Source organism: Oncorhynchus kisutch, linkage group LG1 (assembly GCF_002021735.2).
Source record: "Oncorhynchus kisutch isolate 150728-3 linkage group LG1, Okis_V2, whole genome shotgun sequence".
NCBI lineage: Eukaryota > Metazoa > Chordata > Actinopteri > Salmoniformes > Salmonidae > Oncorhynchus > Oncorhynchus kisutch.
Window position 1 is genome coordinate 25,050,942 of NC_034174.2, and position 26,465 is coordinate 25,077,406.

Sequence of the window (26,465 nt, forward strand, 5' to 3'; positions counted from 1 at the left end):
GCACTCGACTCATTTCCCTTTAATGGGTACAAAACAGCCGTTGTCATTCCTGAAAATCGTATCTTACACGGTATGTTTCACTTTCATTTCTTCATTGAAAGTTAGTGCGACGGGTGAGTCATGGCGTCATTCCTAGGCTAGACCAGTAGATGGACCTGTTTCACCATAACATTTCTACTTCAGATTGAGAGGTCTCATCTAGAGTGCAATCAAATTTGACAGTTCAACATGTTTTTTTTTCTTCACACATTTTTTATTTATAATAAATATACAACTTGGTTTAACATAGATAAACCCTAATTGTGAGGCCATTAGTTGATGCTCAGTGGTCCACAGGCCCACCATCCAGACATGATAAAAAGGAGACACAATAACAATAAAATGTATGTCAGCAGAAATATAAACCACAAGTTATACATTGCCTTTCAATAAAATTATTGCACTTCCTTCTCTGTTCCCAAATGTTATCAGGCAGGTTCCCACTCCACCTGGTAGACTAGCTGCTTGCGTTCATCAGACATTTGAGTTTAATATTCAACAAAAAAGGATAACAAAGGACTTGATTGCATAGTAACTTCTATTACATTTACTATGCAATGAACTGAGATCACAGAATCTACGCCAAACCCCACTGCAACACACCTGTAGGTCTACTTCCATTGACCAATCCATCTGGCATTAGTCAAGACCATCCTAAATGTTAACAAGCAGCTGTCCATACTAGAACTCCACTAGGTAGCTGCGTGCCTTCATCAGGCGTTTGAGCTTGCTCTGCAGTGCAGCCCTCTTGCTGCCGATGTCGATGTCCTCTTTCAGCAGCTGCTCGATGTTGTCCTTCTCCTGCAGAGTCTGAAGCATCTCCCTCTGCAGCTGGGAAGCAAACTCCTGCAGCACCAGGTAGCGGATCACCATGGGAATCTGATCAGCCAGACGCTGACTGGCAATCTGTCAAAGATAAAGAGACAGACAAGACAAAACACCTATTAATAAAAGAGATAGATATAGTGATCTAACTTAACTTTTGTCCCATTCAAGTTTTAGTCCCCTCACAATGGTTGGTTCACACACACTCTGAATTGTATAATGTTATAGCACATTTACATGCAATATTATCATCTAGCTTTCAGGGAATTGGTGAAGAAATTAGTTTAAGAATCAGCAGTTCCATTCAATCTCTGAGTTAGTGCCCTCTTATCCCTAGTCTGAAGAGCTGGTGGAAATACAGGTAGGTTCTTGTTTAGGGTTCTTGTTTAGGCCAGCATCTAAGATAGTGATTTACACAGTGCTTACCCAGTAATAGGACTTGAGGTGCAGCATCATCTCCTGTAGGGTGGCATGGTTGTCTGTGCTAAAGATCGTACTCCTTATCTCAGTTAAGGGTCGGTCTTCGTCCTCCTCCCTCTTCCTCTCACACAGACTGTGGCTGTAGGTGCTGTCCTGTGTGTACACTATCAGCTCCATCTTGAACTGAGTCCTCAACATGGACTCAGCTGTAGACTCATTCACCTGCTTAATGGCCTCAATCTTTGTCTGTAGTTAACAAAACACAACTCAGTCAATCAACAGGAGATAAATGTAGTTGGTGCATGTCAGCCATCTCATTCACATACAGGTTGATGACCAACTGTGGGAATATCAGAGATAAATGGTGACATTAATATTGCATGGTGTGAGATAAACCTTCGCTGATTTCAGGAGGTTGGGAAATCCAGTGAAGCTGCTCTGAGCCAGCTGTAAGAACACCTTCCTAACGGCATCTAGAGAAGGGAAGAAACACCATAACATCACTCTGACACAGGACTCACAGATAGATTACATTCTTGGATGGAAAATATACATAAAGCATCTTGGCCTTATAGTTTGGCAAATAGGGCCCCCATATCAAATAAAATCACAAACTGGGTTTCAGTATATGTATAAAATAAAATGATCAAACATACACTATACCTGAAATCTCCTTCAGTTTCTTGACTGCTGGTTCCTCCAGTTGTTTGATCTGGTCTTTCACCATCACCTCAAAGGTCTTGTAGTTGATGAACCCTGGGAGCTCCCTTCCACGGTACGTCTTCTCATAATCAGCCACTTCTCCCTCAATCCTCTGGTTAACTGTAATATACAAAGGATGTCACTGTTGCATTACATTAAATAAGCACATGTATAAGCCTTCCATGTTGAATAAAAATTTGGTACAGAAATCTCAATTCACATAGCTATTATTTGTTATCTAGCACGCTGAAATGAGCCATTGTTTTCGATGGGTGTGTGATAATAGTACACTCACAGATTTCTCCAGAGCGTTCCAGGTGTAACTTCCATTTCCCAAACTCTTTTCTGAGTGTGGAGAAGACGTTGAGACGAACTCCGCTTTTCATCTCCTCCCCAGTGCTCAGGTTGATGGCATCTTGGGTGAATGCAGTCACTTTCTGGGACACAGAAAAATAAGTTGTTGGATACATGGAGAGGGATAGACAGAGAGAAAGAGAAAAAGCTATGGATATAAAATGTTATCAACTTTCAAATTATTTCCAGAATTTTCCAATTTTGCTAACAAAGACTAACATGACTGCTGTAAGTTTGGGTCAAGAGTCAAGGCCAAAGCAGAGTGAAAAAGACTGTAACTAAATAATCTGGGGATTGAAGGCTGGGGGACTCACATCAATTAGGAAATACAGCCTCTCTGCCGAGTCCTCAGGTGGCCCGGTACCATATCTTTCCAGCTCGGCATGTGTCTCTGACAGCTTTGCCTCAATCTGCTCTTCTAGACGAGGCAGGGATTTCTAAAGGGCACAACGCAGAGTCATGGCTTATAGCAACAGTCACTCAGTAACAAATGTATAGGATTTTGTGCAGTGAAATGTAATGGAAGAAGAATTTACCTCGATATGATGCACCAGTTCAAGAGTTAATTTCTCTGCCAGTTTAGGGATGGTGGCATGGCCCTCATCATAAAGTGTGCTGCACAAATGATAGGATTTTTTTTCTCTCACAACTTCACAAATAGTTTGGTTACCACACAGGTACAAACTTTATTTAAAAAGCTATAAAATAGATCGTATTGTATAAAATCTGAGGTACACATCAGCCAAGAGGACCAACCTGAGATGAGCGTGCTCTTTGAAGAAAGCCTTCTCCCTCTCTGTGGCCTCGGTCAGTGAGACTCGCTCCATGATCTCCTTCTGGCCCCTGCACTTGACTATCATGTAGCCCTTGGTCAGGTGGATAACCTCATTATGAACTATGTCCACCACCGTCTCCTCTGTGCCTTTGTCTACCAGGTCAGGCTTGGTCAGGATGCCTGTTCAATGGGAAACACACACAAGTCTAACTCATTAAAGTCAACAGAAGTCAACATGGTCCATAACATTTGTTACTGAGTAAATAATAAAAGGGTGGAATACCTAATGTCCTTTCCCCTTCAGGGTCCACCTCTTGTGCCATCTGCAAAGCCTCTGTGGTTGCAATGTCAACATTGCATGGCACAACCACCAAGCTGATTGTTTCTTGCTTCATGATGAATTTCCGTATCAATCTCTTAATCTGGAAATGTCGAACATTATTATATATAACATGTTGTGGGGGGACTTGGTTTCTGGGTTAAAAATGCACAGTGTTTTCCCACTAACATTATGGGTGGGGTGGAAGGTGTGTACCTGTTCACCAATGTTCTCAGGTTGACCCTTGACAGCTACACGGGCGATGCCTGGCAGGTCGATGAGTGTGAGGTCTGGGACGTCAGGGGAGCCAATCTCTAGGCTGATGAGGTCATCACTGATACCCACCCCCACACCTGCCATTTCATCCTGGGCTGAAGGGAGGAATAAGAATACAGAACACCGTTGCTAGAAACCACCAGGGTTCCAACAGCACAATAGTAAAGTGGATCAAGTTATCTTTTTATTGGTATTTAGGTATTTAATAGTTATGGGTGTGTTGTCTTATGGAGTAGAGAACATAGATAAGACTTTAGAGACTTTCATCTTTGCCATGATCAGCAGACCAATGACCACACCTTCACGAATTTTCTTCTCCACATCAGAGGGATCCTCAATCTCCTCTTCGTGGTCTTGGTAGCTGATTTTTCCATGCCATTCTTCTCCTTCTTTCTTCCTTTTCATCTTCAGCTCGAGAGGGCATCGTGTTACAATACCTGTCAGAGTTGACAGAGGAGGAGGAATTAGAGAGAGTGGGATCAAATGAAACTGTACAAAAGCCCATACATCAACTAAAGCAACCAGAAATAAATTACTTTTAATGACAATTAAATTGTCCAATGCTTAATTACCAAGTGAAATTAGAGATCAAATGATAATCAAATCAATATAGGCAATATAGGCTTCTTCAACCTATTTGAGACTGATATTGATAAATAAACAAGGCTACAGTAAACATGTCGTCCCCCACAAATGATGCAACCATACAGATACAAACCCTGTTTAGGGTAAGGATACAAACATGGTTTAGGGTAAGGGTTTGGGTTAGGGTTAGGTGGTCAAGTGGCATCTCTAACAATGAAAATAAATGTCTTCAAAAATGGAAAGCAGTTTGCCTGGGTACCAGTATCTTTAGGTAATCCACTCCCTGTTCTCCATGTCATGCACTGAGGCATAATAAGAATTAGAGACTGCCTCCACGATGACCAAGCTTTGTTTTCAATGTAATTTACTCACATTCACTTTTTCGTGGTTGCTGCCATCTTTCTTACTGGGATTAAGAAGCCTGCGCACTAGCACTCAGTGCACACTGAACAGACAGCAGTATCGAGCAAACATTCTCCAGCAACTCTGTCAGATCATATGGACAGCTAAACAAGCTGACCAGCACTTCCCCGGGCTAGCTGGGATCATGATCTCAGAGCATGAATATAAAATGTTCATATCTTAATAACCACTTTAGTCATCGTTGCTGCGCGCCCTGCACCCTGTATGCACTGAGTGCTAGTGCGCATGTGATGTTGGTCCTTATAAACTGGATGAAACCCGGGTATATAGGGTCCATGAATCTGCCTATGCAAACATGAATAGATCACCTTGAAAACAACAAGCGGACGCAGTCTCCAGTTCTTATTATACCTCAGTGGAGGAGGCAAGATCAGTGGGACCAATGATGTGTATAAACCCACAATGACTGACAGAGGGTGCTATATTGATGTTACCACGCAGCCATCTTGCTACTTCTCCTCCATGGTAAAAAAAGATTTAGGAAACTATAGAAATTAATTTATTCATGTCTACATTCATTTTTCACACGTTTATTCTATTACAGACACCTTAATGTATACTTTAAGTTATATTATGTGAGATAAACATACAAATCTATTTGTATGTTTTGCTCACATAATATAATTTAAAGGTTTGAAGGTCAGTCAATCCAGATAATTTCAAGATCTTTGAAAGTTTCTTCAAGTGCAGTCACAAAAACCATCAAGCGCTATAATGAAATTGGCTCTCATGAGGACCGGCACAGGAAAGAAAGACCCATAGTTACCTCTGCTACAGAGGATAAATTCATTAGAAATTGCAGCCCAAATAAATGCTTCGCAGAGTTCAAGTAACAGACACATCTCAACATCAACTGTTCAGAGGAGCCTGTGTGGAACAGGCCTTCATGGTCGAATTGCTGCAAAGAAACCACTACTTAAGGACACCAATAAAAAGAAGGGCCAAGAAACACGAGCAATGGATATTAGACCGGTGGAAATCTGTCCAAATTTGAGACACAGAGTAGGCGAACGGATGACCTCCGCATATGTGGTTCCCACCGTGAAGCATGGAGGAAGAGGTGTGATGGTCCTTTGCTAGTGACAATGTCTGCGATTTATTTAGAATTCAAGGCACACTTAACCAGCCTGGCTACCACAGCATTCTGCAGCGATACGCCATCCCATCTGTTTTGCGCTTAGTAGGACTATCATTTGTTTTTCAACAGGAAAATGACCCAACACACCTCCAGGCTGTGTAAGGGCTATTTGAACAAGAAGGAGAGTGATGGAGTGCTGCATCAGAAGACCTGGCCTCCACAATCACCCTACCTCAACCCAATTGAGATGGTTTTGGATGAGTTGGACCGCAGAGTGAAGGAAAAGCAGCCAACAAGTGCTCAGCATATGTGGGAACTCCTTCAAGACTGTTGGAAAAGTATTACAGGTGAAGCTGGTTGAGAGAATGCCAAGAGTGTGCAAAGCTGTCATCAAGGCAAAGGGTGGCTACTTTCATTTGAATCTCAAATATAAAATATATTTTGATTTGTTTATTACTTTTTTGGTTACTACATGATTCCGTATGTGTGATTTCATAGTTTTGATGTCTTCACTATTATTCTACAATGTTGAAAATAGTATAAAGTAAGAAAAACCCTTGAATGAGTAGGTGTGTCCAAACTTCTGACTGGTACTCTATTATTATTTTTTTACTAATGCTACGGTCCCACTACTATTGTTTTTTTATTAAACATGTAATTGAAATACTGGAAATACTGTAGAATTCCATTAATTCCTATGGAGGAGTGCCAATTTGGCTGACTGACCAGTGGCTTCAAGCCTCTCAATGGCCAATAGGCTACATGGCATCAGCAATCCAAAGTTTATATACATCATTGGGTGGGACCATTTTCAATTTGTATTTATTATGGACCCAATGTGACCAGCAAAATTAAGGCAGTTACTTCTAGCTAAGAGGACTGATATGCGTGTGAACAATGGGTGCGACTCCAAAATAAAGTTTATTTTTATTTTTAAAAGTTGCCGGGATGTCATGTGTCCTACTTATCAGTTCACTCCTAACAATCTATGCACACACAAAAAATATATTCAATCAAATAAGCCACACATACTGAATAAGCCATTCCATTTTTGTTAACCACATTTCAACACTTTCTCATTGACCTCTATATTAAAACGCCACCTGCTGGAGAAGACAGATTTTGGGACTAGGTATCCCTCTTGCTTCGCCTCTTCCTCTCTGGTGACTCACACATTTCAATGAATTATTATAGTAATAATTATAATTATATATATAATAATATAAATATAGAATATAATAAATATAATTAAAACTTTAGAACGGACACCGTTCCACAAAATCAAACAGACAACGATCTACAGTCCCCTCCTTACCATAGAGAACAATAATCATGATCTGTTTCATGAATTATCCAGCATGGTCTCATATTTAAATTTTAGCAGACGCTCTTATCCATAGCAATTTACAGTAGCGAGTGCATAATTTTTAATAGATGTTTCTAGGGATGCACGATATATCGGTGAACATAAAAATGCCAACATCGGTATAGGCAGATGTCTAGTTTAACACTGATGTGCAAAACCGATGTCAAAGCTGACGTGCGTACCTATATAATGTAGGTACATGACGTAATGACACCACATAATAGTTTGCGCTATACGTGCAACCAGCATTCCTAAACTAGCCCACAATGTCTGCTGTGTGGATCGAGCAGTCATTTGAAAGAGTAACAACATTTCATCGAGACAACTCAAAGGCGAAATCCATTAAAGCCAAGATAATGGAATTCATTGCCCTTGACAATCAACCGTTCTCTGTTGTGGGTGATGTTGGCTTTCACCAACTGGTCGAGCACCGGTACACACTACCAAGTGTGCTATTTTTCAGATGTTGCCCTACTGGAGTTACACAGCAATAGTGTCACTGCTATTAGCTTCACAACATGTATACTATGGAACGCCATTTGGGTCTTTGCGTGTCAAAAAATATACAGTAGCACTGTCAAAGCTGTACAAAAAAGTTTGCAAACAAGAAAACACCGGCCACTAACAATGTGTTTACAATACCACGTTGGGTAATAAAGCATCATTTGTTCGAGCGCAACTTCTGGAGTAGCAAGCTTTAGCTTGGTATTACCTAACGTTAGCTAGCACCAATACAACCAGCCTGAAAACAATGACCAGTAGAAACTGTAGTAATTTCCATTATTCTTAGCAATGGTTTAGGAATCCTTGTGTAAGTATTAGCTAGGTTGCCACTTGTTCGCCTATTGCAACTGAACTTCAGTTCATGAAAAATAAATAGCTATCCAGCTACTTAACCCTGTTATAAGCCGCCAGCTAGCTAGCTTCATCTGGCTATTCAGCTTCATCTGGCTCGACCAGACCGGGTTATGTGTTGTGAAGGTAGCCACAATAAGGATTAGGCACAATAGTGGAATTTGTGGATTGCCTTCAAAATAAAAAGTATGTCATTGACAGTGATGCAAATTAATACAAAAAGTATAATTATGCCATACTTTTATTTTGAAGGCTAACCGCAAAGTCCACTATTGTAGCCAATCCTTAATTGAGGCTAGCTTCACATAGATGGGTCCGATGGGTCAAATAAGAACTGTTTTAAAAATTAGGGTTATTTTAGATGATGACACTTAGCTATTTTTGTTTTACGTAGTGATTACACATTGATTACACTATCACTCGTATTTCATATGTCACAACGATTCCTCGATACGTATGCTACATTGCTGGTAAAATTGTCTCGCGCACCTACAGTGCTGGTCATTTTTTTTAAAGCTAGCTAGCTCATGGATGCTAAAAACAATTATTCCCCAAAACATAGCAAAACGACATAATCTGTTTCAGTAGCTTGATTACACTCACTCGTATTTCATATGTCACAACGATATTCAGGTCCTGATTGGTCAACAAGCTTATTTGACACGTCAAATAGTGTTATTTGACACATCAAATAGTGGTAAATAGTACATTTTATGACACGCAAAGACCCAAATTGCGTCCCATAGCAAAGATCCAGCCAAAAAAATAGCTAGCAAGTGCAAGCTAACTGGCTAAATTGCCGTATATGTTTAAGGCTTTTCGACCTGTCCTCAAATTAATGTGAATGGTTCAGAGTTTGTTTTGATATTTTAACTTGCGTGTCGTGATAGCGTTTGGTATAGGGGGATAAACTAAATATGTGCACGATAGCGCACGCGCGCAGCCGGTTTGGGTTCCGTGTAACAGTGAGGAAAAAAGTAGTCGGCTTGAGGATAAATTCAGCCACTATTTATTGTTGAACTCAGCTGGTTTTGTTTGGCTAATAGCCTACACATATGGGCAGCAATATTCTAGGTACATTTAAATTAAATGCAACTTGAGTTACTCCAATGGTGTCCTGAAGTCTGCATCTTCTGTGTGCACGGCCTGTAGGTCCAGGTTGCGGGCCGACTGTTTTCTATACTCAGTATTGCCAACCCGTTCAGTATTTCCTGAGACATTGTGCATTATATGTTGATACATTTAGTCTTGAATGATGCATAGCAAGATATTGATGCATGCCAAGACTATTGATATTGCAACCACACAACTCAGACTCCGGTTCGACAGTATGAATGAAGGCTGGGCTGCAATGAAATCGCAAACAGCTTTTCTTGTTCAAGCCCTTAACAACTTGTCTGCTAAAGATGATAACCTGTTTGCATCTGTTCATTGATTGGCTGTCCAGTATCCAGACGACCTGTCCCGAGAGCTTCCTATAAGGTTAATCGCTTTCCGTGTGGGTACACACTCAATTCTTCATTGCTGTGACTTGCTTGCTAGTTGAGATTTCTGCTCTTCACTCAAGTTATCGGTTTAGCCTACATTTCACTGATCTTAGTAGCAGAAAGCATTTTTTTAAAATCTGTGTCCTTCAAGGCAGCTGTCAATGATCACGTTAGGCTGCGTTTCACTTGGTTTTTTTAATGGTGGTTTGATCGCAGGGGAGGAACTAATAATGTCTGCAGTTTTCGGTTTGGCTATTTGTTTCAAGTGTATTAGTCTATAAATACATCTCTTTGACACAATTCGTCATCTCTCCCATGTGTTATTCGACTAGTAGTTGTTCCGAAATTGTTATTGCTTACCTACATTTTACTCCCTCTATGTTTATGTGGCCGATGTGAAATGGCTAGCTAGTTAGCGGTGGTGCGCGCTAATAGTGTTTCAGTCGGTGACGTCACTCGCTCTGAGACCTAGAACAAATTGTTCCCCTTGCTCTGTGGAGCAATGGATAAAGATGCTTCGTGAGTGACTGGTTGATGCGTGCAGAGGGTCCCTGGTTCGAGCCCAGGTTGGGGCTCATTTACAACACCGAATGACATGCATGACTAATGTTACAGAACTCTGCCCAGTTGCCCTGATGTTGCTACGGCAATCAAACTGTTTAATCTGTCGCTTCTACTAAGATCGTTTTCTCTTCGAAAACTAAGAAGAATTAGGCTAAGTAAGCTCCACTCATTGCACTGGCGTCTGGCGCCATCTTAGCCTTGATCACGGCATTTATTCAAGGATATACCCATATACTTTCAAATCAGTAATATATTTTTTAGTCACATTCCTGAAGCACAAGAAACAAAGCGTAGCTTCCTAGTACATAAGGTTATTAATGACTTTATGGAGTGTTACTGTTTAAAATATTTATTAAATACATTTTAAAAAACATATCGATAAGCTGGGGCTGCGAGGGTGTCAGGTACGCCAGTGCGTCTATCCATGAGTCCAGGTCTAATTATCACTCACCGCTACCCCTTGGCAAAGCCACTCCAGACAGCGCCTCCAACACGGAGCTCTTCCCCGAACTCTGGTCCCCTATCACGGCGATGGCTGGCAGTGCAAGGTCCTTCTCTACGCCAAGGGAGCGCAGGGAGTCGATGAGGTCGATACAGGGCCGCACCTTCTCTTCGTAATGTTGGTTCAGCGTATTATTCATTGTGTATTATTATTTAGTGATACAACTTAAATAAAAAGCTAGATTTTCTGCTATCTGATGCCCACTGCGGATGTTGAAAGGTTATGAAATTATTGGCAATGCATATATTTCAAAAGTAGTCTATTCCCTCCTCAAGCTCCAGTCCCTTCTCCGAGAGGGAGAGTTTTTACTCTCGACTCGTTTTTATAACAACCGGTTTTGTAAAACGGAGGGAGTATCATTCCTGGGAATCGAATCTTACACGGTATTTTTCACTTTCATGTCTCAATTGAAAGTTAGTGCTGAAGCTGGATGCTGCTATAGGATGGGGTAAGGCTATAGGGCAGGGTTCCCCAACAACGTCGCCTATGGGCACAAACCCACCGTCGCTGGACCAGATAGGACTGGCAAAAAGTGCTCTTCAACGACGAGTCGCGGTTTTGTCTCACCAGGGGTGATGGTCTGATTCGCGTTTATCGTCGAAGGAATGAGCGTTACACCGAGGCCTGTACTCTGGAGCGGGATCGATTTGGAGGTGGAGGGTCCGTCTTGGTCTGGGGCGGTGCGTCACAGCATCATCGGACTGAGCTTGTTGTCATTGCAGGCAATCTCAACGCAGTGTGTTACAGGGAAGACATCCTCCTCCCTCATTTTGTACCCTTCCTGCAGGCTCATCCTGACATGACCCTCTAGCATTACAATGCCACCAGCCATACTGCTCGTTCTGTGCAGGATTTCCTGCAGGAAAGGAATGTCAGTGTTTTGCCATGGCCAGCGAAAAGTCCAGATCTCAATCCCATTGAGCACGTCTGGGACCTGTTGGATCGGAGGGCGAGGGCTAGGGCCATTCCCCCCAGAAATGTCCGGGAACTTGCAGGTGCCTTGGTGGAAGAGTGGGGTAACATCTCACAGCAAGAACGGGGAAATCTGGTGCAGTCCTTGAGGAGGAGATGCAAAGCAGTACTTAATGCAGCTGGTGGCAACACCAGATACTGACTGTTACTTTAGATTTTGACTCCCCCCCTTTGTTCAGGGACACATTATTCAATTTTTGCTAGTCAAATGTCTGTGGAACGTGTTCAGTTTGTCTCAGTTTTTGAATCTTGGTATGTTCATACACATATTTACATATGTTACATTTCCTGAAATTAAATGCAGTTGACAGTGAGAGGACGTTTCTTTTTTTTGCTGAGTTTAGTTGATGATCCCTGCTATAACGACCGAGGAAAAGTCAGTGTCAGGTTGGATATTCAACTGATATTCGCGCTTTCAAACCTCAATAGCCTTCAAACATTCAGATTGGATTAAATGCATTTTTTTCTCTCGCCAATCATAATGACAAAGTAAAAACAAATGTTTAGACATGTCTGCAAATTCATTGAAAATGAAATAGAGAAATATCTCATTTACACAAGTATTCACAAGCTCTGTCAAATTGGTTGTTGATCATTGCTAGACAGCCATTTTCAAATCTTGCCGTATAGTTACATTACCAGTCAAAAGTTTGGACACGTTCAAGGGTTTTTCTTTATGTGAACCATTTTCTACATTGTAAAATAATAGTGAAGACATCAAAACTATAAAATATCACATGTGGTAACCAACACTTTTTTCAACAAGCTTGACAGCTTTACACACTTTTTTAACTAGGCAAGTCAGTTAAGAACAAGTTATCAACTGCCTTGTTCAGGGGCAGAATTACAGATTTTTTTATCTTGTCTGCTCAGGGATTCGTCTAGCAACCTAACCGATCTACCTGCCGCCCCTCTTGGCATTCTCTCAACTAGCTTCACCCTGAATGCTTTTCCAACAGTCTTGAAGGAAAAGGTTAAGTGTGCCTTGAATTCTAAATACATCACCGACAGTGTGACCAGCAAAGCACCATCACACCTCCTCCATGCTTCATGGTGGGAACCACACATGCGGAGATCGTCCGTTCACTTACACTGCTTCTCACAAAGATACGGCGGTTTGAACCAAAAATCTCAAATTTGGACTCATCAGACCAAATGACAGATTTCCACCAGTCTAATGTCCATTGCTTGTGTTTCTTGGCCCAAGCAAGTCTCTTCTTATTATTGGTGTCCTTTAGTAGTGGTTTCTTTGCACCAATTTGACGATGAAGGCCCGATTCACGCAGTCTCCTCTGAACAGTTGATTTTGAGATGTCTGTTACTTGAACTCTGAAGCATTTATTTGGGCTGCAGTTTCTAAGGCTGGTAACTCTAATAAATGTATCCTCTGCAGCAGAGGTAACTCTTTCCTTTGGCGATCCTCTAGAAAGCCAGTTTCATCATAACGCTTGATGGTTTTTGCGATTGCACTTGAAGAAAATGTCAAAGATCTTGACATTTTCTGGATTGACTGACCTTCATGTCTTGAAGTAATGATGGTGTAACACTTTTTTAGGTTACTATATGATTCCATGTGTGTTATTTCATAGTTATGAGGTCTTATTCTACAATGTAGAAAATAGTAAAAATAATAAACCCTTGAATGAGTAGGTGGTACAGTAAGTCAACCCTTTAACTAGGCCACTCAGGAACATTCACTGTCTTCTTGGTAAGCAACTGCAGTGTAGATTTAGCCTGGTGTTTTAGGTTTTTGTCCTGCTGATTAATAAACCCTGTTGTGTTTGTTTCATGTTAATTAATTCTGTGTTCCCGGTACAAAATGACCTCTTAATTATAGCTGATTATAAATCCATAATAATATATTATCACCTAATGTTGTGTTAGATCTTTTTATCAACTTAAGTTCTTGTGAACATTACACGTTTTGAACTTCTATTTGCTATTTATGGCCAGTATGACCTGAGCTCGTACAACCCGTTTTTGAGTTGAAAAAAACTATGTATGGATTATTTTGACTAACAAATACTCAGATGAAACATATTGTGCTATTTATCACAGACTACTTTGTGTCAAACTTTAACAAGGACTCTCTCCTCCTCACCAGTGTCATGATCAAAGATATGATCAAGAGCCTCACGTACAGTATATCGTTTGGTCATTGTGCTGCCACAGAATGATTTGTTAGCAAGGCCTCAAAAAAGCTTTATATACCAGAGCTGCAAAAATGTCTATATATTATTGAAACAATATTGTTATTTTTTGTGAGAATGCCAACAGGTGTGATTCCTGTTTGGGTTGCCTTTCTAGCCAAGAAGGGGAGTGAGGTGTGTGTTTGTTTGATCAAACTCACATGCATGTGGGGGTCTGGGAGAGGAAGTATGTCCATCTGATGAATGGGCATGTGCCTGAACTAAATTTTATACACTAATTGTAGTCTCACCCATTCATTTCTAATGACCGGTCATTTTTGACCGGGAACACCACATGTGTTCAAAAGTTATATTAAACACCCAAAATGTAATGAAAATCATCAATGTATTTTGTGTGTTCAGATGACCTGTGTGGACAGTCATGGAACCATATGACAATCAGATTAAATTAACTACAGGTCCAATTTGACCGGAAGACAACAGGAGGGTTAATCTCTGTGTCTGGTGGAAAGCAGACAGAACCAGGTTGCCTATTTTATTTTATTTTATATAATCTTTATTTAACTAGGCAAGTCAGTTAAGAACAGATTCTTATTTACATTGACGGCCTACACGGCCTGTGCTTAGCTCCATTCCGAGAATGTTTTTTTATCCTGAAAAATTCCCCAGTCCTTAACAATTACATGCGTACCCATAACATGATGCAGCCACCACTATGCTTGAAAATATGGACAGTGGTAATCAGTAATGTATTGGATTGGATTTCCCCCAGAAATAACACTTCATATTCAGGACAAAAAATAAATTGCTTGGCCACATTTTTTTGCAGTATTACTTTAGTGCCTTGTTGCAAACAGGATGCATATTTTGGAATATTTTTATTCTGTACAAGCTTCCTTCTTTTTCACTCTGTCAATTAGGTTAGTATTGATGAGTAACTACAATGTTGTTTATCCATCTTCAGTTTTCTCCTATCACAGCCATTAAACTCTGTAACTGTTTTAATGTCACCATTGGCCTCACGGTGAAATCCCAGAGCGGTTTCGTAACTCTCTGGCAACTGTGTTAGGAATGACGCCTGTAGTGATTGGGTGTATTGATACATCATCCAAAGTGTAATTAATAACTAACTACACCATGCTCAAAGGGCTATTCAATGACTGCTTTTTAAATGTATTTTTACCCATCTGCCAATAGGTGCCCTTATTTACGAGGCATTGGAAAACCTCCTTGGTCTTTGTGGTTGAATCTGTATTTTAAATTAACTGGTCGACTAAGGGACCCTACAGATAATTGTATGTCTGGGGTACAGAGATGAGGTAGTCATTCAAAAATAATGTTAAATACTATTATTGCACAGTCAGTCCATGCAACTTAGTATGTGACTTGTTACATATATAGGCTTGCCATAACAAAGGGGTTGAATACTTATTCACACAAGACATTTCAGCTTTACATTTTTTGTACATTCGTGAAAATGTCAAAAAAAGATCATTCCACTTTGACATTACTATGCATTGTGTGCAGGCCAGTGACAAATATCAATTGAATTCATTTTCAATTCAGGCTGTAACACAACAAAATGGAGGAAAAGTTCTAGGGGTGTGAGTACTTTCTGAAGGCACCTTATTAGAACCAATGGTAACCTATTAAGCATTTAAATCTAATTTTATTTGTCACATACACATGTTTAGCAGATGTTAATGCGAGTGTAGCGAAATGCTTGTGCTTCTAGTTCTGACCATGCAGTAATATCTAACAAGTAATCTAACCTAACAATTTCACAACAACTACCTTACACACAAGTGTAAAGGAATGAATAAGAATATGTACATAAAAATATATGAATGAGTGATGGCCGAACGGCATAGGCAAGATCATTTATTCAGTAGGTTTTCTAATAAATGTGTTAATGAATTGACAACTAGCATGTTGCTGGGCTCAGTAAAGGGCAGTGTTGTTCCCCTGGTGTTCTGGTACCAATGCCGTGAGAAAGGATGCTAGGCTTAGCGGAGACAGCTCAGGAATGAGTGCAGTGGAGAGACACACAGATGTACTGCCAGTTCCTTAATATGTAATAGTAATTAGCACTAGGGTAGGGGGGCACAAATATGACACAATCCTAATTATTACTACTAATACACACTTAAACTGCTAATTAGTTTAATGTCCCTATAATTGAGTCCCTATAAGTGTTTTTATTCATTGACAACTACGATGATGCAAGGCCTAGCCCAGATAATGATGATGCCCAGGTCCATCATAAAGCTGAAGAAAGAGAACAAGAGAAGCAAATGGGCTGGTGTGGCAAAAATGTCAGGGAAGAATTTTCGTCCCAGTTTGCCAAGGCAGTGCAGGGAGTTAATAAAAAATAAATACATGTATTTAACCTTTACTTAACTAGGCAAGTCAGTTAAGAACAAATTCTTATTTCCAATGACGGCCTACTCCGGCCAAACCCAGACAACGTTGGGCCAATTGTGTGCCGCCCTATGGGACACCCAATCACGGTCGGATGTGATACAGCCTGGATTCAAACCAGGTACATAGTGACACCTCTAGTGCTGAGATGCAGTGCCTTAGCCCGCTGCACCACTCAGGAGCCCAAAAGTTATATACAGGAATGCACCTTCTCATAATGTTGGTTCAGTGTGAATTATTATTTAGTGATAAAACTGAAATAAAAAGCAAGATGTTCTGTTATCTGATGCCCACTGCAGATGTTGAAAGGTTATGAAATGATTGGCAAAGCATTTATTTGAACACTGTTTAACTTACAAAAATCATCTAAATGATTTGGGCAGTGAATTAGTGGAGGTCTTTTCTGACCAAAAGAACACAAGTATGTAATGTTGGTGATGTTCTGTCAGAGGCCAAAGAAATATGTGGAGTACCGCAGGGATCCATTTTAGGGCCTCTCTTATATACGTTAATGATATGCCAGATACAGTAAAGCGCAAACTCTTTCTTTATGCTGATGATTCAACCATGCTGGTATCAGCGAAGGATACAGTTTACATGGAGGAGACCCTGAGTAAGGAATTGCATTTTGTTAGAGATTGGTTGACTGACAACAAATTGTCGCTACATTCGGGAAAAACTTTATTATATTTTGTTTGGAACAAAATGTAGATTGCTTAGGGCTGACCAGATATAGGTAAACTGTGCAGGCAAGGAGATTGAATCTAAAACAAGTGTAACTTATCTTTGTGTGTCCCTAGATCAATCCCTTTCTGGAGACCTGATTGCTGCTAAATTTCATTCTACAATGGCAAATAAACTGAAATGTTTATATCGTAACTGAGGAGAGATGGGCCAAAGCGCAGCTTGATATGGGTTCCAAATCATTTAATTCGTGAAATGCACAAAAACAATAAAGAGCAAACGACACGTGAAGCTATGGAGTGCTCACAGGCAACTACACATAAACAAGATCCCACAAAAACCAGTGGGGAAATGGCTGCCTAAATATGATCCCCAATCAGAGACAACGATAAACAGCTGCCTCTGATTGGGCACTATACCAACTCTGGTGCGAGACGAGGAACCCGCTCATCCCGCAGATCCAGCCTCTGGTGCGGGACGAAGAACCCGCTCATCCCGCGGATCCAGCCTTTGACCCGGACTGGACGCCGTGCCCGGACTAGGCCCCGAAGCAGAGGAAGACTCCTACTATGGAGCGGAACTGGACGCCGTGCCTGGACTGGGCACCGGCGCAGAGGAAGGCTCCTACTATGGAGCGGAACTGGACGCCGTGCCTGGAATGGGCACCGGCGCAGAGGAAGGCTCGGCCTTTGAGCGGGACTGGACGCCATGCCTGGACTGGGCACCGGCGCAGAGGGAGGCTCGGCCTTTGAGCGGGACTGGACGCCATGCCTGGACTGGGCACCGGCGCAGAGGGAGGCTCGGCCTTTGAGCGGGACTGGAGGCCGTGCCTGGACTGGGCACCGGCGCAGAGGAAGGCTCCTACTATGGAGCGGAACTGGACGCCGTGCCTGGATTGGGCAGCGGCGCAGAGGAAGGCTCGGCCTTTGAGCGGGACTGGACACCGTGCCTGGACTGGGCACCGGCGCAAAGGAGGACTTCAGCCATGACGCTGGGCTGGACACTGGGCCTGGACTGCAGACTGTCGCTGGAGGCTCTGGACTGCAGACCGTCGCTGGAGGCTCTGGACTGCAGACCGCCGCTGGAGGCTCTGGGCTGCAGACCGCCGCTGGAGGCCTGGTGCGTGGAGCTGGCACAGGACGTACTGGGCTGTGGAGGCGTACTGGAGGTCTGGTGCGTAGAGCCTGCACAAATTGTCCCGGACAGATGACACATTCCGCACGGCGAGTGCGGGGAGCTGGCACAGGACGTACTGGACTGAGAAAGCGCACTGGAGGCCTGGTGCGTGGAGCTGGCACAGGTGGCCCCGGACTGGTGACACGCACTTCAGGGCGAGTGCGAGGAGCAGGCACATGACGTACCGGACTGGGGAGGCACACTGGAGGCCTAGTGCGTGGAGCCGGCCATAGGTGGTACCGGACTGGTGACACACACCTCAAGGCGAGTGCGGAGAGCTGGCACAGGACGTACAGGGCGGGGAGGCGTACTGGAGACCTGGTGCGTGGAGCCGGCACAGATTTTACCAGACTGATAGCACGCTCCTCAGGACGAGTACGGAGAGCTGACTCGCCGACCACCCCTTGTCCCCCCCCCCCCAAAAAAACAATTTTGGGCTGTTTTTTGTGCTTTCTTTGTGGCTGTGAACCCCGTCATCGTAGCTGTCCTCCCTTCTCTCCTTGCATCTGCCGCCAAGGAAGGCTATCCTGTCCTGCCAGGATTTCCTCCCAAGTCCAGGATCCCTTCCCATCCAAGATCTCCTCCCAAGTCCAGGATCCCTTCTCCTCCTGGGCACGCTGCTTGGTCCTGTTGTGGTGGGATCTTCTGTCACGATCGTCATAAGAACATGAGGACCAAAGCGCAGCTTGATATGGGTTCCACATCTTTTAATTCGTGAAACACACAAAAACAATAAAGAGCAAACAACACGTGAAGCTATGGAGTGCTCACAGGAAACTACAAATAAACAAAATCCCACAAAAACCAGTGGGGAAATGGTTGCCTAAATATGATCCCCAATCAGAGACAACGATAAACAGCTGCCTCTGGTTGGGAACCATACCCGGCCAACATAGATATAAACAACCTAGACTACCCACCCTAGTCACACCCCGACCTAACCAAAATAGGTAATAAAAAGGCTCTCTATGGTCAGTAACACTAGATATTTTAACATCAAAGTTTAGAACTGCTTGTTTCAACCTTGATTCAGTGTCATTATGATTATGCCTGCTCTGCTTGGTATATTGGGCTATCAAAAAATCTGAAAAAGAGAATGCGGGTCATGCAAAATAATGCTATCAGGTATATGCTGAATGTCCTCCCTAGGATCCACATAGGGAGGTGGGCTTGTTGCCTTTGGAGTCCAGAGTGGACCAACTTAAAATGGATCATATGTTTGACATCTTAAATGATCATGCCCCAGGTTATATGAAAAACCACATTGATATGATCTATAACCAGCACAGTTACAATACCAGAGCTAGTGTTATGTCTTGTAAAATCCCAAGAGTAAACAGTACTGCGAGGAGCACATTTTTTTATAAAGGCATTTGTCTATGGAGTAGCCTCCCCTTCGAGATCAAGCAAAGAAAAAGTTAAAAATAGGTTTAAAAAGCAGGCAAAGGTTTTCATTTGGAGAAGGTTGTCTGAGTAAGAGAAACCACTCCACTGCCCCTTGTGCCCCCTACTGCTGGTCAGGTGTATTTATTTGAAGGATCGGTATGATGTCCAATTAACAGTTTGTTTGAATGTGAAATTAATATAGTTGATTTAAGGTAAGGGAAGACCCCCATGAAAAGGTAAGGGAAAAGTGCAGTGAATAGGGCCACTTTTTAGGATGTCAATATAAATGAATGTATTTATGGTTTGTAATTTTGTCTTGCCTTTTAATCATTTATATGTGTTATTGTTTTTACCATTGAGGACCACTTTGGAAACAAGCATTTTAATGAATACTTTCAAGTGATATCCTCTGGCTCCACATTGTACATTTAGTTGAATATGTCTGTTATCCTCCCAAAAAATACATTCAATTAAAAAAAAATTCAAGACCATCCTAAATGTTAACAAGCAGCTGTCCATACTAGAACTCCACTAGGTAGCTGCGTGCCTTCATCAGGCGTTTGAGCTTGTTCTGCAGTGCAGCCCTCTTGCTGCCAATGTCAAAGTCCTCCTTCAGCAGCTGCTCAATGTTGTCCTTCTCCTGCAGCATCTGAAGCATCTCCCTCTGCAGCTGGGAAGCAGACTCCTGCAGGACAAGGTAGCGGATCACCATGGGAATCTGATCAGCCAGACGCTGACTGGATATCTGGCAAAGATAAAGAGACAGACAAGACAAAACACCTATTAATAAAATAGATAGATATAGTGGTCTACCATCACTTTTGTCCAATTCAAGTTTTAGTCCCCTCACAATGGTTGGTTCACACACTCTGAATTGTATAATATTATACTACATTTGCATATAACAATATAATCTAGCTTTCAGGGAATTGGTGAAGAAATTAGTTTAAGAGTCAGCAGTTCCATTCAATCTCTGAGTTAGTGCCCTCTTATCCCTAGTATGAAGAGCTGGTGGAAATACAGGTAGGTTCTTGTTTAGGGTGTTAGGCCAGCATCTAAGATCTGATTTACACAGTGCTTACCCTGTAATAGGACTTGAGGTGCAGCATCATCTCCTGTAGGGTGGCATGGTTGTCTGTGCTAAAGATCGTACTCCTTATCTTAGGGGTTGGTAAGGGTCGGTCGTCTTCCTCCTCCCTCTTCCTCTCACTCAGACTGTGGCTGTAGGTGCTGTCCTGTGTGTACACTATCATCTCCATCTTGAACTGAGTCCTCAACATGGACTCAGCTGTAGACTCATTCACCTGCTTAATGGCCTCAATCTTTGTCTGTAGTTGAAACAAAACACAACTCAGTCATTCAAAAGGAGATAAATGTAGTTGGTGCATGTCAGCCATCTCATTCACATACAGGTTGATGACCAACTGTGGGAATATCAGAGATAAATGGTGACATTAATATTGCATGGTGTGAGATAAACCTTCGCTGATTTCAAGAGGTTAGGAAATCCAGTGAAGCTGCTCTGAGCCAGCTGTAAGAACACCTTCCTAACGGCATCTAGAGAAGGGAAGAAACACCATAACATCACTCTGACACAGGACTCACAGATAGATTACATTCTTGGATGGAAAATATACATAAAGCATCTTGGCCTTATAGTTTGGCAAATAGGCTCCCATATTAAATAATATACTTGGTTTTAGTATATGTAAAAAAAGTGGGAAAAAAGAAGAACCTTCTCAAACATATACTATACCTGAAATCTCCTTCAGTTTCTTGACTGCTGGTTCCTCCAGTTGTTTGATCTGGTCTTTCACCATCACCTCAAAGGTCTTGTAGTTGATGAACCCTGGGAGCTCCCTTCCACGGTACGTCTTCTCATAATCAGCCACTTCTCCCTCGATCCTCTGGTTAACTGCAATATACAAAAGGATGTCATTATGTTGCATTACACTAAATAAGCAAGTGTGTGAGCCTTCCATGTCAAATAAAAATTCTGTGCATCAATCTCAATTCACATAGCAATTCTTTGTTATCTAGCTCGCTGAAGTAAGCCATCGTTTTTGATGGGTGCATCGGAGCATGATAATGGTGAACTCACAGTTTTCTCCAGAGCGATCCAGGTGTAGCTTCCATTTCCCAAACTCTTGTCTGAGTGTGGAAAAGACATTGAGACGAACTCCGCTTTTCAGCTCCTCCCCAGTGCTCAGGTTGATGGCATCCTGGGTGAACGCAGTCACTTTCTGAGACACAGAAAGAGAAAATACTTGGGAGGGGTAGATGTGTAAAGAGAAACAGCTATGGATAAGATTTCATCAACTTTCAAATGCTTTCCTGAATTGATAAGTTTTGCTAACAAAGACAAACGTGGCTGTTGTGAGTTTGGGTCAAGGCTAGAGCTGAGTGAAGGAGAGGGTAACTAAATCATCTGTTGCAGGCTGGGGAGCTCACATCGATCAGGAAGTACATCCTTTCTGCCGAGTCCTCAGGTGGCCCGGTACCATATCTTTCCAGCTCGGCATGTGTCTCTGCCAGCTTTGCCTCAATCTGCTCTTCTAGACGAGGCAGGGATTTCTAAAGGGCACAACGCAGAGTCATGGCTTATAGCAACAGTCACTCAGTAACAAATGTATAGGATTTTGTGCAGTAACATGTAATGGAAGAAGAATTTACCTCGATATGATGCACCAGTTCAAGAGTTAATTTCTCTGCCAGTTTAGGGATGGTGGCATGGCCCTCATCATAAAGTGTGCTGCAGAAAGGTTAGAAAAAACAGGTTTTCACAACATACCAAGTAGTTTGGTTACCACACAGGTACACAATTTAATTAAAAACGAACACACTTTGAGTGTTTAAAATGGGCACTGGATCAAATTTGCTTCATGCTTTCCAAGACAGCTTTTAAAATCTAAGGCAGACTTCAACCCAGAGGACCAACCTGAGATGAGCGTGCTCTTTGAAGAAAGCCTTCTCCCTCTCTGTGGCCTCGGTCAGTGAGACTCGCTCCATGATCTCCTTCTGGCCCCTGCACTTGACTATCATGTAGCCCTTAGTCAGGTGGATAACCTCATTATGAACTATGTCCACCACCGTCTCCTCTGTGCCTTTGTCTACCAGGTCAGGCTTGGTCAGGATGCCTGTTCAATGGGAAACACACACAAGTCTAACTCATTAAAATCAACACAAGTCAACATGGTCCATAACATTTGTTACTGAGTAAATAATAAAGGGTGGAATACCTAATGTCCTTTCCCCTTCAGGGTCCACCTCTTGTGCCATCTTCAAAGCCTCTGTGGTTGCAATGTCAACATTGCATGGCACAACCACCAAGTTGATTGTTTCTTGCTTTGTGATGAACTTCCGTATCAATCTCTTAATCTGAAAATTTCATATATTATACATAACATTTCGTGGGGGGACTTGGTTTCTGGGTTAAAAATGCAGTGTATTCCCACTAACATTGTGAGTGTGGTGGAAGGGTGTACCTGTTCACCAATGTTCTCAGGTTGACCTTTGACAGCTACCCGGGCGATGCCTGGCAGGTCGATGAGTGTGAGGTCTGGGACGTCAGGGGAGCCAATCTCTAGGCTGATGAGGTCATCACTGATACCCACCCCCACACCTGCCATTTCATCCTGGGCTGAAGGGAGGAATAAGAATACAGAACACCGTTGCTAGAAACCACCAGGGTTCCAACAGCACAATAGTAAAGTGGATCAAGTTATCTTTTTTTATTGGTATTTAGGTATTTAATACTTATAGGTGTGTTGTCTTATGGATTGGAGAACATAGATTAGACTTTAGAGACTTTCATCTTTGCCATGATCAGCAGACCAATGACCACACCTTCACGAATTTTCTTTTCCACATCAGAGGGGTCCTCAATCTCCTCTTCATGGTCTTGGTAGCTGATTTTTCCATGCCATTCTTCTCCTTCTCTCTTCCTCTTCATCTTCAGCTCGAGAGGGCATCGTGTTACAATACCTGTCAGAGTTGACAGAGGAATTAGAAAGCATGAAAGAGATTAAATTAAACTGTAAGAAACACAGAAAAAAACAGTCCATATACAACATTTTCCCAGTACAATCAAATTAAATTGTGAAATATTCCATCTTTCTGTGCTTGTAGTTGATCCCCTAAAACATTTGACATCTTGTTTTAAAGAAAATTGGTAGTCACATTTTGCTCAGTCATCAATCATTGATCATAATGCATTATGAAAATGTATCGAAAGCATGTTAGAAAACGCTCCAAACCATTTCTGAATGATGTCTCGGCACAAAAAATATATATACTGTATAATGTTCCACTGTCCCATAAATCCATATTTGTGTTGCTGTTGTAAAGAGCATCATTCAAACTTGGATTCATGGCACAGTTGATTTATTTTGTATTTTTATGAGTGCAGAGACATCATTCAGAGTCAGAATGGGATTTTGATGTAATAGTTGGTGTGGAGTGTTTTAGTGTTTTCTAATATGCGTTACACATATTTGCATATTGCAATACAGTCAATGGCAAGTGATGACTCAGCAAAATGGGAAGTATAATTCTCTGTAATGAAAAAATAAATATATATAATACAAAAAAACATTGGGGAATCAATTACAATCACAGAAAAAGTGAAAATAAAGCCACATATAAAATGGGTGAACTTCCTCTTTAACATATTAAATTAAGAGATCAAATGATAACCAAATCAATACAGATCCACTTGTTAAACCTCTGTGAGACATTGATAGATGATAAATACTTGTTACCTCAATTTATCAAACTATCACTCACCACTCCCCCTTGGCAAAGCCACCCCAGACAGCGCCTCCAGCACGGAGCTCTTTCCCGAACTCTGGTCCCCTATCACGGCGATGGCAGGCAGGGCAAGGTCCTTCTCCACACCAAGGGAGCGCAGGGAGTCGATAAGGTCTATACAGGGACGCACCTTCTCCTCATAATGTTGGTTTAGAGTGTTATTCATGGTGTATTATTATTTAGTGATAACACTTAAATAAAAAGCTACGTGTTCTGCTCTCTGATGACCACTGCGTGTCCCTTTTCTCCGATGCAGGAGATTTTACGTCTCGATACGTTTTATAATGGGTGAAACAACCGGTTCCGTGTGTTCAGTGTCATCCCTGGGAATCGAATCTTAAGCTGTTGTTCCCACTTTCATTTCTTCATCGAAAGTTAGTGCCGAAGCTGGAAGCTGCACCCAACTGAACCAAACGACATGTGAGACATGGCGTCATTTCTAGGCTACACCACTAGATGGCGCTGTCTAACTAGATAAGTTATAGACTACTTTATGTTTCTTGTGTGGCCTGCCTGACGTGGACTGATAAAGAGCGCAATGCATTTGACAGCTCAAAACGGTTTTTAATTTTCACATCTTTTTAATTTTGACAATAGATTTTTTTTAAACAATTGGTTTAACACTCCAACTAAATCCAAATAGGTCAACCTAAACTGTGAGGCCATTCCAACTGGGCACAGACGTAATTTCAACGTCTAGTTTTGATTTACTTTTGGTTGCGTTGTCAACTAACGTGAATTCAACATGAAATCAACAAAAATTATCACCCCTTCATTGGATATAAGCTATTTTTCACCATAGAAATTCAACTTTATAATAAAGGATTGCATGCCTCTATCATCACCTTTGCAGGCTAATGCAAGCCTACTATTCCTAATGTGATTATTAGATTGGTTAGTGGTAATTTAGGCTATTAATAAACGTGTAGTGGGATAGGTTTATAAGCTACAGTTGAAGTCGGAGGTTTACATAAACTTAGGTTGGAGTCATTAAAACTTGTTTTTCAACCAGTCCACACATTTCTTGTTAACAAAATATAGTTTTGGCAAGTTGGTTAGGACGTCTACTTTGTGCATGACACAATACATTTTTTCCAACAATTGTTTACAGACAGATTATTTCACTTATAATTCACTGTATCGCCTACCTTCAAACTCAGTGCCTCTTTGCTTGACATTGTAAAATCAAAATAAATAAGCCAAGACCTAAAAAAAAAAAAATTGTAGACCTCCACAAGTCTGGTTCATCCTTCGGAGCAATTTCCAAACGCTTGAAGGTACCACGTTCATCTGTACAAACAATAGTACGAAAGTATAAAAACCATGGCCGTAATACTGCTCAGGAAGGAGACGCGTTTTTTCTCCTAGAGATGAACATACTTTGGTGCGAAAAGTGAAAATCAATCCCAGAACAACAGCAAAGTCCTTGTGAAGATGCTGGAGGAAACAGATACAAAAGTATCTATATCCACAGTAAAACGAGTCCTATATCAACATAACCTGAAAGGCTGCTCAGCAAGGAAGAAGCAACTGCTCAAAAACCGCCATAAAAAATCCAGACTACGGATTGCAACTGCACATGGGGACAAGATTGTACTTTTTGGAGAAATGTCCTCTGGCCTGATGATACAAAAATAGAACTGTTTGGCCATAAGGTAAAGGTAAAGGGGGAGGCTTGCAAGCCGAAGAACACCATCCCAACCGTGAAGCATGGGGTTGGCAGCAACATGTTGTGGGGGTGCTTTGCTGCAGGAGGGACTAGTGCACTTCCCAAAATAGATGACATCATGAGGATGGAAAATTATGTGGATGTATTGAAGCAACATCTCAAGACATCAGTCAGGAAGTTAAAGCTTGGTCACAAATGGGTCTTCCAAATGGACAATGACCCCAAGCATACTTCCAAAGTTGGCGCAAAATGGCTTAAGGACAACAATGTCACGGTATTGGAGTAGCCATCACAAAGCCCTTTGAGGGTAGAACTGAAAAAGCGTGTGCGAGCAAGGAGACCTACAAGCCTGACTCAGTTACACCAGCTCTGTCAGGAGGAATGGGCCAAAATTCACCCAAGTTATTGTGGGAAGCTTGTGGAAGGCTACCCGAAACATTTGACCCAAGTTAAACAATTTAAAGGCAATGCTACAAAATACTAATTGAGTGCATGTAAACTTCTGACTCACTGGGAATGTGATGAGAGAAATAAAAGCTGAAATAAATCATTCTCTCTACTATTATTCTGACATTTCACATTCTTTAAATAAAGTGATGATCCTAACTGACCTAAGACAGGGAATTTT

The 26,465-nt window shown here is 41.8% G+C and overlaps 2 protein-coding genes across 2 annotated transcripts; both read right to left on the reverse strand.

Moving 5' to 3' along the window:
• Positions 1 to 228: 228 nt before the first annotated feature.
• Positions 229 to 11,305, reverse strand: LOC109896993 (interferon-induced GTP-binding protein Mx1). The gene is made up of 12 exons (XM_031806005.1): positions 10,520 to 11,305; positions 4,010 to 4,147; positions 3,651 to 3,805; positions 3,399 to 3,537; positions 3,097 to 3,295; positions 2,877 to 2,955; positions 2,655 to 2,777; positions 2,282 to 2,423; positions 1,948 to 2,106; positions 1,681 to 1,757; positions 1,291 to 1,530; positions 229 to 945 (listed from the first exon to the last, which is right to left on the reverse strand). The coding sequence occupies exons 1-12, from the start codon at positions 10,707 to 10,709 to the stop codon at positions 721 to 723; spliced, it is 1,866 nt and encodes a 621-aa protein (XP_031661865.1). The 5' UTR covers positions 10,710 to 11,305; the 3' UTR covers positions 229 to 720.
• A 7,354-nt stretch (positions 11,306 to 18,659) lies between these two features.
• On the reverse strand, positions 18,660 to 24,478 carry LOC109896983 (interferon-induced GTP-binding protein Mx3). Its single transcript, XM_020491468.2, has 12 exons — positions 24,145 to 24,478; positions 23,206 to 23,343; positions 22,845 to 22,999; positions 22,599 to 22,737; positions 22,298 to 22,496; positions 22,033 to 22,111; positions 21,811 to 21,933; positions 21,461 to 21,602; positions 21,116 to 21,274; positions 20,840 to 20,916; positions 20,442 to 20,687; positions 18,660 to 20,104 (listed from the first exon to the last, which is right to left on the reverse strand). The coding sequence occupies exons 1-12, from the start codon at positions 24,332 to 24,334 to the stop codon at positions 19,880 to 19,882; spliced, it is 1,872 nt and encodes a 623-aa protein (XP_020347057.2). The 5' UTR covers positions 24,335 to 24,478; the 3' UTR covers positions 18,660 to 19,879.
• Between the last annotated feature and the right edge of the window lie 1,987 nt (positions 24,479 to 26,465).